This window comes from Eurypyga helias, unplaced genomic scaffold, assembly GCF_000690775.1.
Source record: "Eurypyga helias isolate BGI_N326 unplaced genomic scaffold, ASM69077v1 scaffold24882, whole genome shotgun sequence".
NCBI lineage: Eukaryota > Metazoa > Chordata > Aves > Eurypygiformes > Eurypygidae > Eurypyga > Eurypyga helias.
The window spans coordinates 1-12,759 of NW_010235623.1; the positions used below are offsets into that span (position 1 = coordinate 1).

A 12,759-nucleotide genomic window follows, 5' to 3' on the forward strand; every position below is an offset into this window, starting at 1 on the left:
TATTTTTTTTTTATAAAAAGGCTTTGAGGAGCTGCACTATTTTTGCTGAACGGTGGTTCCTCCAAGGTTGTTTGCGTTTCGGGAGGGCAGCTGGTAGCCTTGCAGGAAGGTGCGCAGGTTGTGTTGGCAGAGGGCTCTGGGTCGCTTCGGTTTGACTTCTTTCCAGCATAGGTTAGTTTTTCTCCGGTGTCTCTGATGCCAGAACAAGGCCCCAGAATGAACGGTTTCTCTCTGGGCGAGCTGTGCTGGCTGTTCTGCTGCCCGCCTTGCCCCAGCCGCATCGCTGCCAAGCTGGCCTTCCTGCCCCCGGAGCCCACCTACACCGTGCTGCAGCCGGAGCAGCAGCAGCAGGAGGCTGGGGCGGCAGCCGGGGCAGGGACCCCGACGGGATCCGGCACCTGCAGCCTGCACTTGAGCGAGCGGGCGGACTGGCAGTATTCGCAGCGGGAACTGGATGCCGTGGAAGTGTTCTTCTCCCGCACGGCTCGAGATAACAGGCTGGGCTGCATGTTCGTACGTTGTGCCCCCACGGGCCGGTACACCCTGCTCTTCTCGCATGGTAATGCTGTGGACCTGGGCCAGATGTGCAGCTTCTATATTGGCCTTGGCTCCCGCATCAACTGCAACGTCTTCTCTTATGACTACTCTGGCTATGGGGTGAGCACCGGCAAGCCCTCTGAGAAAAACCTGTACGCAGACATTGATGCAGCCTGGCAGGCCCTCAGGACAAGGTAAATGGATACTGGGGACGAGGTATTTCTGTATCTCCGTTTAATCCTAGTAAGTCCAGTGTCTGCACAATTAACCTGCTGAGAGGAGGAGGGGAAGGGTTTGTAGATGGTTTCAGGTCTTTCAATGGCCTCATCAGATGTTCCATCAACAGCTACAATGCAATTTTCTGCCCAGCATCACTTGTTAAAATGATGCAAAAACCTTCATCCTTGGGCTCTTTCAAGATTTAAGGGTTTATTCAGCTGTGTTATAAGTTAGCCGTTGCTCCACCATTGCGAGTCTCCATCTTGAGCAAGAGATATGGCGCTGGTTGCAGTTTGAGCTTTCAGGAGGCAATGAAGCTTTTGTTCAAGAATTGTCCACCAGTGCCTATGCTTAGGGGTAACAGTTGAGCCAAAGCTTTGGCTGAATTTGGCAGTAGCCTAGGTGATGCTTAGCAAGAAGCCGCTGGTGTTCTCTGATGCGTCTGGGGTTTCACGCAAGCTCATGTCACATAAACGTCTTTCTCTTGGCGACCAAACAACCGTTACCAAATCGGGTAGGGTCGCGGGGTGGCAGGAAGAAGTGTTGACAGGTGGATGTAGAACTGGGGATTCTGCCAGGAGGAGATGCCAAAATAGGTGGTATCCAGAGGGATGGAGCAGCAGTGAGAAGGGTCTGGCAAGGCATGGCCAGCAGGAACAGTGAGCCCTTGGCCTCTAGGAAATCCTGAGCAGAGCTGGCCCTGCCTCCTTGCTACAGCTGCCTGCCATCCCTGGGCCTCTGTTGCTTGTTCTGTCCACAGAAACCATGAGCTGCTTTTGCTATTGCACAAGTGGTTCTTAAAGTTGGACCTCGCAGAACAGATTCTGGAAGAGTGTTAAAAAGCTTAAATTGTTGCAGCAGGGCAAGAGAAAAGAACAATGAACACTTTCTGTACTTGGCTCTGGGGCTGCGTACATGAACTTGGCTTACGTGAAATGAGTGTTTAATGTCTATCTAAGGGATGCGTGCCAGCTTCAAAAATAGTGACAGGAGTTGTTACTAATTTAGATAATTGGCTTTTCAAGTATGTGGGGATTGGTCAGTTGTGGACTCCAAACGGCTTTTGATATTGGGCTGCCCAAGTCAAGTCAGGAGCATAGAGGAGAAGGCGTAGGGGGAAGTTACCCTTTCAGAGCTGTCTGGTGTTACCCTTTCAGAGTGTTCTGTCTGTCTGGTGGGCAAACCAGATTCTGGCTTCATTTTCCAGGACTTAAAAAAAAAAAAAAGGAAAAAGCTTGAATTTAAATAGTGTGGGTTTATATAAAGAAATTATTTTGATATGCTGTGTGCAGAATAAGTTATTAAATGTCTCTATTATGCATATGGATGATGTAAAGAAGGTTTAAGGGAAGTGCTGCATCGAACCAAGCCTAGTTAATGTTTGACCTTCCATTGCTGAGTTTTCTGTCTCACTTCATGCGTAGTTGATATTTTTTCACAAAAGCCTTCTAGGCTCTGGAGGAGTGCATTCACATCTGCCTGGAAGTGCTCCTGTCTTGAAGGGCATTTAGTATGTGTGAAAGATCTACGTAGATCCAGAAACAAGGGGTTCCTTCACTTCAGTCCTGACCCAGTAGGCAGTGCCAACACCTGCCTACGTTGCTCTGAGGGGATCGGGCTCCTTCTATTAAAGCGTGACTGGAGGAAGTTTGTAGTTTTACATTCAAGTCCTTTCTGTGGTTTATACAAGATCTAGCTTCTGCTTTTCCCCCTGAAGTTGAGGGGTTGAAATTTCCTGATTCTCAGCTTTGCCATGTTTGTCAGTTGCCCGTCTTAGTGCTGCCTGGAGAGTGCTGTTAGGGTGGTTGTGTTACCATTACTCGGATTTTGGAGACCCAAAGGAAATTGTACAGTATTTTAGGTGCCCACTAAAGATAATTGGTTACGGTACAATGTAAGCTTACCTCCCCCTCGCCAGTTAATCGATTCTGTCTATTAAGACGTGATGGTCTTCACAACAGGTATGAGCTGAAACAATAGTCTTTCTGCTGCTGAGGTCTCTAAGCAGTAGTGTGGACTTTACAAGACTGGTAATTTCTCAGCCCTTTTTAGTAAGTCCAGGTGGCTCACAATTAAGTGAAATATTCTGCTGTTAAAACACACGTCTGCCTTTTGAGGTAAAATGTCGTGTGGTGCCATTTCTGCTGCAGCAGCTCACTGGTAGCTTCCAAGAGTTTGTGTATGCTTTCATTCTTCATGCAAATTCCTAACGTTTGGCCTAGAGTCATATGGTAGTGCACTGTAATGCAAAGTTAAAAGGGAAGCCTTAAAATAGGAGAGGTTCACTGTGCCATGGAAAGTGTTTAGTCATCTGTGCTGAGTTCTCTGGGAGCTGCTGCTCTTCTGAATCCATCAGACCTTCTACCTGGCAGCGACAAGAAGGGATCATTAAAATGTTGGAAGTCTGAGGGTCTTTTTTTTTTTAATTATGCTTGTGAAGAACCAGTGATACTTTGCAAATGTCATTGTATCACTGTATTTTGAAAGTTGCCCTGAGTAAGGTGGGAATTAACCCTACACTTTGACAAAACAGTTTGCTGCCAAATTTTAGAAATGCTGGTGAGCTGACACTGATTGAAAACGTGGCTGCAAATTTTGACTGTGGGTTTTTTTTTCAAGGTACTGAAATGAGGAGCTTGCTGTCACACACACATTTAGGTATCAAACCTTACTCAGGGTTTTTTTGCTTGGTTTCAGTTATCAGCCTGGAGATCAGGAGATTTGGAGAATCGGCGTCAATGGTTCTCTGGTCTTAGTTTTTGTGAAGAGTAACTGATTTTCCTTAATTCTAATTAAATTAGTATCTCTCCTTATTCATAAAGTATACTCTTAAACTGAATCATCAGTACAATGATCATTGGAATGCTAACTGTCTTTCTGCCCAGGTAAAGATGTTGATGTAATTTCATTCCCTCAAAATGTTTTTGTTTTTTTTTTTATAGCTATTCTTGCAGAGGTAGCTGTAGCACTGGTTGCTCTAGTTCCAGTATCAAGTATTTATACTCTTCAATGATCATTGTACTATGATTCAGTTTGAATGCTAACTGTCTTTCTGCCCAGGTAAAGATGTTGATGTAATTTCATTCCCTCAAAATGTTTTTGTTTTTTTTTTTATAGCTATTCTTGCAGAGGTAGCTGTAGCACTGGTTGCTCTAGTTCCAGTATCAAGTATTGCTCAGTAATTAATCTGGGCTTTTATCTATATTTATTTCTACTTGATTAACAAATTTCCATCTGGTATCTGAATGTTTCTCAAAAGAATCTTCTGTTTCACTGCTTCAGATGACATTTTTTGTGTGTTTTATTTTAGGCAGGTGGTTCTGTTTGTTTGTTCCAAACCCAGAACCAGATTGAAGAGAAGCTGTATCATACTCTGTCTTCTCTCCTGGTCCACGTGGCTTTAAGTTGTTGCTTTTTATTGAGATGCGATTAACTCCTACCCTAACATCTGATTGACTTAGTACAACATCTGCACAGAATGACTGGATTGTCGGCCTCCTCCCCCTTTCCTGAATCCCACATGGAAAGGTTGAACTTTCTAACGCTTTTACATTAAGACAATGTACAGTACTTAAAAACAGGATACACACGTAGGGTTTGGGTACAGTGCCTAAGCACAAAGCCTGACTGCTTTGTTGATTGCATGCTATTTATATTAAAATCTGTTTGTACGTTCTCTAAACATTTGGAGAAGATACGTGAAGCATTTTCAAATCCCAGTGAAATGAAAGAAGGCACAGCTTCCCCACTCTCTGCTTCTGTAGTGCAGTGTCAAAGAGGAGAACCTATTAGTCCATCTTCTGGACGTTGAAAGGAGGTGAAGAAAATAATAAATAGCTTAGAAAAGCTGTTCTTGTTGCATTATACAAAATACAGCTTGATGTTTTTACGTGGTGCACAGCATAAGCTAGTATCTTCTGTTTCTCATTAAGACTTTGATAAATTATAGATGCTATTGTCATGTTTAAATCCTTCATTCTCAAAACACGTAGATTTGAGTATGCCTTTCAGTTTGTAGGAGAGCATTGGTTCACTTCCATTTTTCATTAAGCTGCTTAGTCAACGTGGCACGATGAGAGGAATTGACTTGTGAAATGGTATAGCAAAATGCAAGGGCTTTTGATAAAGAGATAGCAGGTAGTTTAGAATGTTTAAGTAGCTTTTTAAACCTTTTGCCTCACATTTAATGTGTTTAAAAAAAAAAAAACCAAAACACCACCAAACAAAAACCAAACCCAAACCTTTTATTATTTGGGAATTTTATTATTTGTGGTGCTGATTATAAGTCCCCTCTTATTGCTGTTTCCTTTGCAGGATTTAGTGGGAAAGTGTTACTGGTTTCATTTGGGAAAAATTAGGAAACATGCCTAATTGGATTAGACTAGAGTGATAACTAATCTTCTGAGGTTGTCTCAGTGCAGTTTGTCTCCATTCTAATTTGCTGAAGTGGTTACAGCTTTTTAGGTGAATAATAGCTTCAGGGGGTTTTACCTTGATTTATCAAAATAGTTAATTTGTACTTTAATTTTCTTTGCAACAGAATCTTCTTCCACTAGCACTGTTTCTTGCATGATCCCGAGTTCTTCAGGTTGAATACTTAGGGGTTTTGATAAAAAGTTACTAACTAAATTCCTGGCATGGCCAAAGGCAGATTTTCAAGGATGTTGATACAATGTCTGCAAAAGATTCTTTAAAGAGACTATACTCTAAAATTTGTTTTATTCTACCTGCTGTGGTCAGTACTTCAGGAACAACTGCATACAGCTCTGCCCCAAAATAGAAGCATACTGAAGAGCATACTGTTGTTGTCTGTGCAGTGAGCAGAGGTGAATTCAGGTGATGAGTGTGTCCCAGGGACAAAGACCAACAACTGTTTAAAACAGATGCTCTGATGTTCGGAGTTATTCAAAATGTTCACTGAGCTTTGGTGTATTACATAGTATAGTCACTGAAGTAAAAGTAGTTTTGTTAAACAATTCCCTATTCCTGTCAGGACTGACAGATCAAAGCTTGTTTTTTTTCGTTTGTTTGTTTTAAAAAGGAGATTTTTTCACTGTCAAAGTTTTGTATCTAGTGTTATTTGGGAAGAAAAATAAGCTGCCCAAGAGCCTTTGGCTAACAATACTTGTTATCCTGGGTGTAGCTGGTCCTGAAATTCAGCTGCCTGAACTGGAGAGGTTGGTTTACCCTGCCCTACAAAGGCTGTAGGACCTGGTTCTCAACCTCGGCAGAGCACTCAACACATGGGTTTGTAGAGGACCGTGTTGTTAACTCCTACACACTGGAGTAACTAAAGCTTTCTGCCCGCTTTTAGTGCCGCTAAATTGCATGAATGGTAGGAGAAAGGGAAAAGGCTCGCCTTGCTCTTTCTCATCTGGCTAGAGGAGTGTGTCACCGCCTGGGACTCAGCTGAGGGTTGGTACGGGGTGCCTCTGACCTGTGCGTGCTGCCGGTAGCGCTCAGATTCGTTCCGTTTGTTCTTAACAGAGCTGGACCGTGTAAACCTCAGTGGTTTTGCTCTGAAGCCAGAGTCAATGTCCAGTCCATCACAACCTCAAAATCAAATATCCCTCCAAAATTCAGCCTTTATCCTTTGTTACTTTGCTGTTTTGGAGCCTTTCTAGGTGCAGGGCTAGATTTACACTAGCTCATTACTTGTGAACTTGAGTAAAACAGATAAAACCCCCCAAACAATTAGCAGTGCTCTCTGGGACTGGAGATAGCTGTAGGTATAGCTGGAGAACATTTTAAGCTACCAGAGTAGCTTATCTGCCAGCAACTGGTTTTGTTGGGAAGACTGATGCTTCTTGAGCATTGGATATTTATAATTCCATACTGAATGAAGATAACAGGTTCTTTTTGGGTTTTCTGGCTCTCTTTGGTCCTGTGGTGTTTCCTCATGTGGAGATACACTGGTAAAAAGGCAGTGCCAAGTGATCAGCTGGTTGGTGCTTGACTTCTGTAGCATACATCTGAATTCCTTTTTTATGACATTTATCTGGCAGAGAGGGCAATGCGATTACAGTAACCTTTAAACCCTGCCTCAAAAACACCTTTAAGCAAAATATCAAGAAATTAGTTCCTACATTCTGTTCTCTGTTGGCTTGAGACCACCACCTCAGAGTTATGTAGCACTAATAAATAAAATGAACAAATAACATAGCCTTTTTTTTCAAGATGGTAATAAATTTAATGAAGAACTAATGCTCCCTTCTGCCCTGCATCACAAATACAGATTAATTACAAGGCTGCATTGGAAGCAGTTGAAATGAGTCTTAAAATAAGCTGCAAATGTGTTGTACCTGTTTATATGTTTGCGCACGTAAAGGCTTGCTTTTGCCAATTAGCCCCTAAAAAGGGGCAGGAATCTTTGCCTGTTGATGAGGAGATAGTTTTAGTTGCCACTGCACTTGAGAGATTGAAGGCCCTTGCAAGGTGAAGTGTTCCTTGTGTTTTCCTGAATCTAGGGAAGGCACATCTTTACAATTTTTGAATGCTATGGCTCTTAAGTGTCTCTGAATATATATTGACTATTTATATTGATCTGAAAAAGAAATAATTTAGGATTGTGTTTTGTCTAACCCTAAAAACTTGGTTTGTGTGTGCTAAAATACAGTAGGTGGTGGACAGACCTCTTCTGTCTGTAAAGGCGGTGGGTGGTGGAGCTCACTAGAGACTGGTACTTGTCACTTGAGTAAGCAGTTTCAGTCACCCATCCGCTGCTACTTCATCTTGGCTGCCCAGCTTCCCAGTTTTTAGATGAATTACTCGGTCTGAGCGTGCAAGACCAGTGTGACATCTGATGATGAAGCTGAATTTCACCCCCGCTCTCAAACTAAGTGTTTTGTTGGGGTGGGTTTTTTATCGTGTCAGGTTTTGTGCGCAATGGAAGTGTGTGAGTGTAGACCCAGGGAACTCTGCGTGAACACAAAGGTGCTTTTAATAGAAGGCTTAGAATGCTGAATGGGATGAATAGCACACAGTGTCAGCTGAAGGACTGAGGAACGTCTTTGCATTCTTTATGCCGAAGGCTAATTTGAGAAAAATGGGTTATTGTGTCATGTTTGCACATGAAGCTGTGCTGCCCACAAACAATCTCTGCAAGGTGCAAACATGGGCCATCCGTATAATGACAGTGTTATACTGGCACTATCTATATGCACATCTTCATTCCACATTTTTTGAACCACTCTATTAGCTTCACAGAGCAGAGCTGCTCCTGTTGGCATTAAACAGTGTGGTTGGATTGGCTGACCATGAGCCCAAACAACGCAAAGGCACAGAACTGTGCGAACGACAGGATCTGGCTCAGCGCCCACCAACCTTCTCGCTCTTGGTTTCGTGTCTGCTGATGAACACATGCATGTCTCTGGGAAAATCCCTACAGCCACAAAATGAATCTCTGCCATCTCAACTTTCAAAAAGGGGAATTCTGTGTGGGCTCCCAAATGAGGAATGATGGGGATGGGGAAGATGGGGTTTTAAATTAGTGCACTTGCCCCAAAGTCCGGAGGAAAATATTTAAATTAGGGACAATCTCAAAGTATTGCCTCTGGGTCTTTTTTTGTATTGCAGATTTGTTAGAAAATGTATGCTTTTGTGACAGGTATATTATTTATCGGTACAGTCCCTTCAAATTCTTTCTAGGTACACCTTTCAAGATGTACCCTTTTTTAACTGTTAATTTGAAATTAATTGTTGGTTTAGACAGTTTTGGGCAGGCTTTTAGGGAGATCTGTGTTACCGTCCCTAATTAAAAACCCTGCTTACGTGCAGAAATGTTACTTTAAGAACTTTGACTCTTGTGAGCCTTGTTTATCAGCAGGGCATGCTGCCGAAACAAGCTGCGTGCATCAGTGTCTGGCAAACAACCCTTCCCGAGGCGTGCAGTGTCAGCTAGTAGCTCAAAGATTGATTTATGTATCTTTTGCAGGACGCTGCCAATTTTTTAAGATTCCAGTACGTTAGACCACTTAAATTTAACTTTGTGCCATGGCACAGCCGCTTTTTGTGTGCGGCGAACGAACAACCCTGGAGTAATGGATAATGGGATCCAACAAGTCTGCAAATTCCGAGACCAACTTCAACATGCTTCTCAGAAAAGTACCCTTTAAATAGAATGGTTTGATATGTTTTTCTTTTAATGATGTTGTTTGGGAAGGGTTTTGCTCAGATTATAGGATCTTTCTGGACATGATTCCTCCCTGCTGACTTTTAGTTAGCTTTGTGTTGGATGTTCTCACAGAACTTGGAAAAACGGTGTTCAGTGTCAACAAAGCAGCAAACCCAGTTATGTATTTTTGTTCTATAAAGTGAGATAAGGTTCAGATTATTTTATCGTTATCCCATTAATCTTAATGGCTATTTATAATAAATTAACCTAGACACTTTATCGTAGCCATTACACTCTACAATAAATTGCACGCCTTAACAATATTCAGAACAGAAGCCAACAGCAACACAGGGGTAGACTTCTGTTAAGCATTTTGCAACCAAAGTGGTGTAAGGCACCATTTACGCTTTAAAGGAAGTTTTGAGTAGTTAACTTGCTGCCTTAAGCATTGGACTGGCTTGTTTGCACAGATCTTAATCTTTGTCCTGTCTGTATAGTCTTCCCCAGCGTCTGATGAAAGTATGTCAGTGGGATGTTGGCTGCATGACAGCCTGGGGAGAGTGGCATCTTCCAAAAAATGGTCTGGTTTTGAAGCATGTTCTCTGGGGCAAATTAACAGAAGTCTTCTCTAGCATGCTGTTTGTTCTTTATAGCTTCATTTCTCACAACGGTGTGTGTATGTTTTGGTGGGTTTTCAGGGTTTTTTTTAATTGAGGTAGCTCATTAGGTATAATTTGTTTTGCAGGTGTTCCCTGGACAATTCTTGCCTTGAGGCAGCTGGTCCAGGGGCAGTCAGTCTCCTCCTTCCCCTAAGACTAAAGTGTACTTCACCCTGCACATTAAGTTGTTTTACATGTTTTCTTCATAATATTTTTTATTGTTCTCTACTGTAAAAAGCTTTTCTAGTTTTCCTGTAAAACATAGGCTTTAATATGTCTTAATAATACTACAGAAAAAATTAGCATTTCAATATGAGCATCTTACCGAGTTTAACCAACTCTAAATGTACTGGGGTTGAAGGAAGAGGTGCGGAATTGTTTCAGCCAGTTTTGCTATTTTTATGTATACTGGTTTATGAACCTGTAACCTTTGCCTCAGACGGGTTAATAATTACACCGTGACTTAGCATACTTTGCAGGCATCTCTTCCGGGTGCAAGAAGCACCCTTTCAGGAGTCAGTACAGTGGTGTTCTAACCTTAAGCCTGACCAGTATGCCTGAAGTTTTGACTTTTGCTGCTTCAAATCTTCTGTTTCTATGATGCAGACCCTCTGCCCTTTCCCCTGAGCTCTTGCCAATTATTCATGTAATGTGATGTTCATCTCTAAAGCCCCCTGTGCATAAAACTAGTACAATTAGTTCTTTATCCTGATTTTGAAATGTGTACTAAAAAGTCAGCCTGATAATACAGAAACTACTACCTGTGAAGGAATACAGACACAAATATATTTGGTTTTTAACAACGGAAATTATTGTAACTTTTATTTGATTTAACAAAGAATGAAGATGACGGAATGTACTTGACTATAACTTGGATCTGAATTTTTCATGTAAAAGATTGGATGAACACTGAGGATTTATGACAGTTTTGTAGAGGGTGAGGATTGTAAAGCCTCCTTGGCTTTCTGAGTTCTTTTCTATCCTTTATTATTCTGCTGAGACAAAGTAAGCTGGTGCCAAGTACACCACCTGTCCGAACTGGATGTTTTTCTGTCCAAGCTCATCTGAGATTTGTAGACCATTTTGTGGAAAGCATTGAACAGACTATTTGATATAAATAACATCTTCCAATTATTTTGGGAAATTAGCCTTTCCATTCATAAATCCACTTTAATATTCACCATGGGGAAGATTAAACATCTTGGATGTTTCTTACCTGGATGTAGTTCTAAACTTGTTGCATTTCAACAACAGAAGAAAATTAGTCTCTTTGGTTGGACACTCACAGCAATTTTCTGTTTTTCTTCTTTACTATGAAGTGAGTGTTAATTTGGAATAAAGGAAGCAATGTTAGTTTAAATTTGGCTAGTTTTATTGCTGGGATTTTGAGGGGGAGAGGAGGAACTCAATTTAGCAAGCACTGTTGGTCACATGTTACTCTGGTTTGCTTCCTTCCACTATTCCCAGTGCTTCTGGGCAATAGTCTGTGAACTCTGTTCCTGCTCTTTGCTGTAGAACTGATCAGACTTTCTCTTTTAATATTACTTCTCATTAAATTTTAAATTTCTGTTTTGCCTCTGTGTTGGAAGCTTTGTGGTACTAGGAGAAAGGGAAACACTATTCATTTGTAAACTGTAACTGATGTGCAGAGCTAAATAAGAAAAATGTGTGCTGGGGGTAGAAAGCAGCAGTAGCTTGTAACTAAAAGCACACATGTCATGAAATGGTGAGCTGCAGAACAGCTACGTAGCCAAAATATTACTACCCAAATGGGCACTCGGCCATAATGTAGGACATTAATACATCAGCCTTTTCAGGCACCACACTTACCTCAGAAATAGAAACTCCAGCATCACAAGACATGGTTATGCTATGCTATGCTGGTTTATTGGTAGGCAGTTACGTGCTGGTGTGGCATGTACTGGAATTGCTAGGATTTGTTTCCTGCATAACCAGTTGTTCTCTAGCAATACTGCAATCAAGCAAGGAGCCTGCTTGCTTTCCGAGGGCTGCCTCGCAGACAGGGGCAAACGGGACGCTGAGTAACATCCAGGAAGCTGCTTCTCTTTTCCCTTTCATTTGTTTGTGGTTTGGGGTGGTTGGTTGTGGGGTGGTTTGTTTTTGGGGCTTTCTTACATTTTCTAAGATGCATCTGCAGGTCAGTTTCTACCTTTAGCATCAACCGAAATAATGCAGTATTAACAGTTGTCCTTAATCCGCTGCTAGGTACTCCTGCTGCTTGTGGAGTAGCTGTTAGTTGGCAAGCATCCTCTTTTGGGGGGAAGAAGCTGACTAGCAAGAAATCTGTCACCAAAGAGTACAACAGCAATTGGCCACATTGACTAGGTTTGTTGGCAGAAACCAAAGCACGCGAGAGTGCTGCTTGACCATCAGACAACCCTCGATCTGCACAGTCTGGGCAAAACGTCTTTTGCTCCATAGAGGCTCAGATCATGCCAAATGAGATAGCTGGATAAGCCAAACGAGTACATGTGACCCGGTTTCAGGACTGAATTTTCTGATGTGAGTTTAGGAGACTTATGAAAAAGTTAGTGCTGTTCTAAATGCACAGAAATACTGCTCCTGTTCCTTAGATTAGCATGTGTTACTTCAAAATACATAAAATTTACTGATGCTTAATGTTTTTGCATATAATTAAATACAAACATCTATTTCTGCAATAAATTACACTTCTGTACTATGTTGTCGAGTTCCTGGAGAGCACAAGGCAGGTTTCGTGAGCACTTTAGCCGACCAGACTGCGCAGGAAAAACTTGGTGTGCTAGGTTTTATTGTTCACATTTCTAAGTGGTGTTTACTGGGAGAAGGGAGGAGGGATTTAGCCCCTGGGTTTGATGATGAAGGCTTTGGCTAGGAAATTTGATTTTTAAGCTCTGAACTAGTTATCTGTGGTCTGCTGGTTTAGAACATCTGGTGCGGTTAATCCTGGTGATTGCTATGTATTTTTTTTAATCATCTGAGCTTTATTATTGACTGTTACTGGGACCTGAACATTGAGTGTGCTGGAGTTTCATTAACAGAACATGCACAAGAGGAAGATGAAGTGTAAACCAGGGCAGGTTTAAATATTGGCTTGATAAGGTGTAGACTTACGTGGAACAACAGATTTTTAATCCTGGTATTCAAGTCAGCCCATCGCTGAGCGACAGGAATGGAAGAACTTGAGGATACTTAGGAAGAAAGGAATTGAGGAGTAATTTAAAAGTCAGA

At 41.9% G+C, this 12,759-nt stretch overlaps 1 protein-coding gene across 1 annotated transcript in view; it reads left to right on the forward strand.

Annotated features, from left to right (window-relative positions):
* The first annotated feature begins 137 nt into the window (after positions 1-137).
* Positions 138-12,759, forward strand: part of ABHD17C (abhydrolase domain containing 17C) — a 29,150-nt gene continuing 16,528 nt past the window's right edge. The window contains exon 1 of the mRNA XM_010146825.1: positions 138-731. Within this exon, the coding sequence (XP_010145127.1) occupies positions 196-731 (536 nt within the window). The 5' untranslated portion in view covers positions 138-195. The remainder of the gene's footprint in view (positions 732-12,759) is intronic.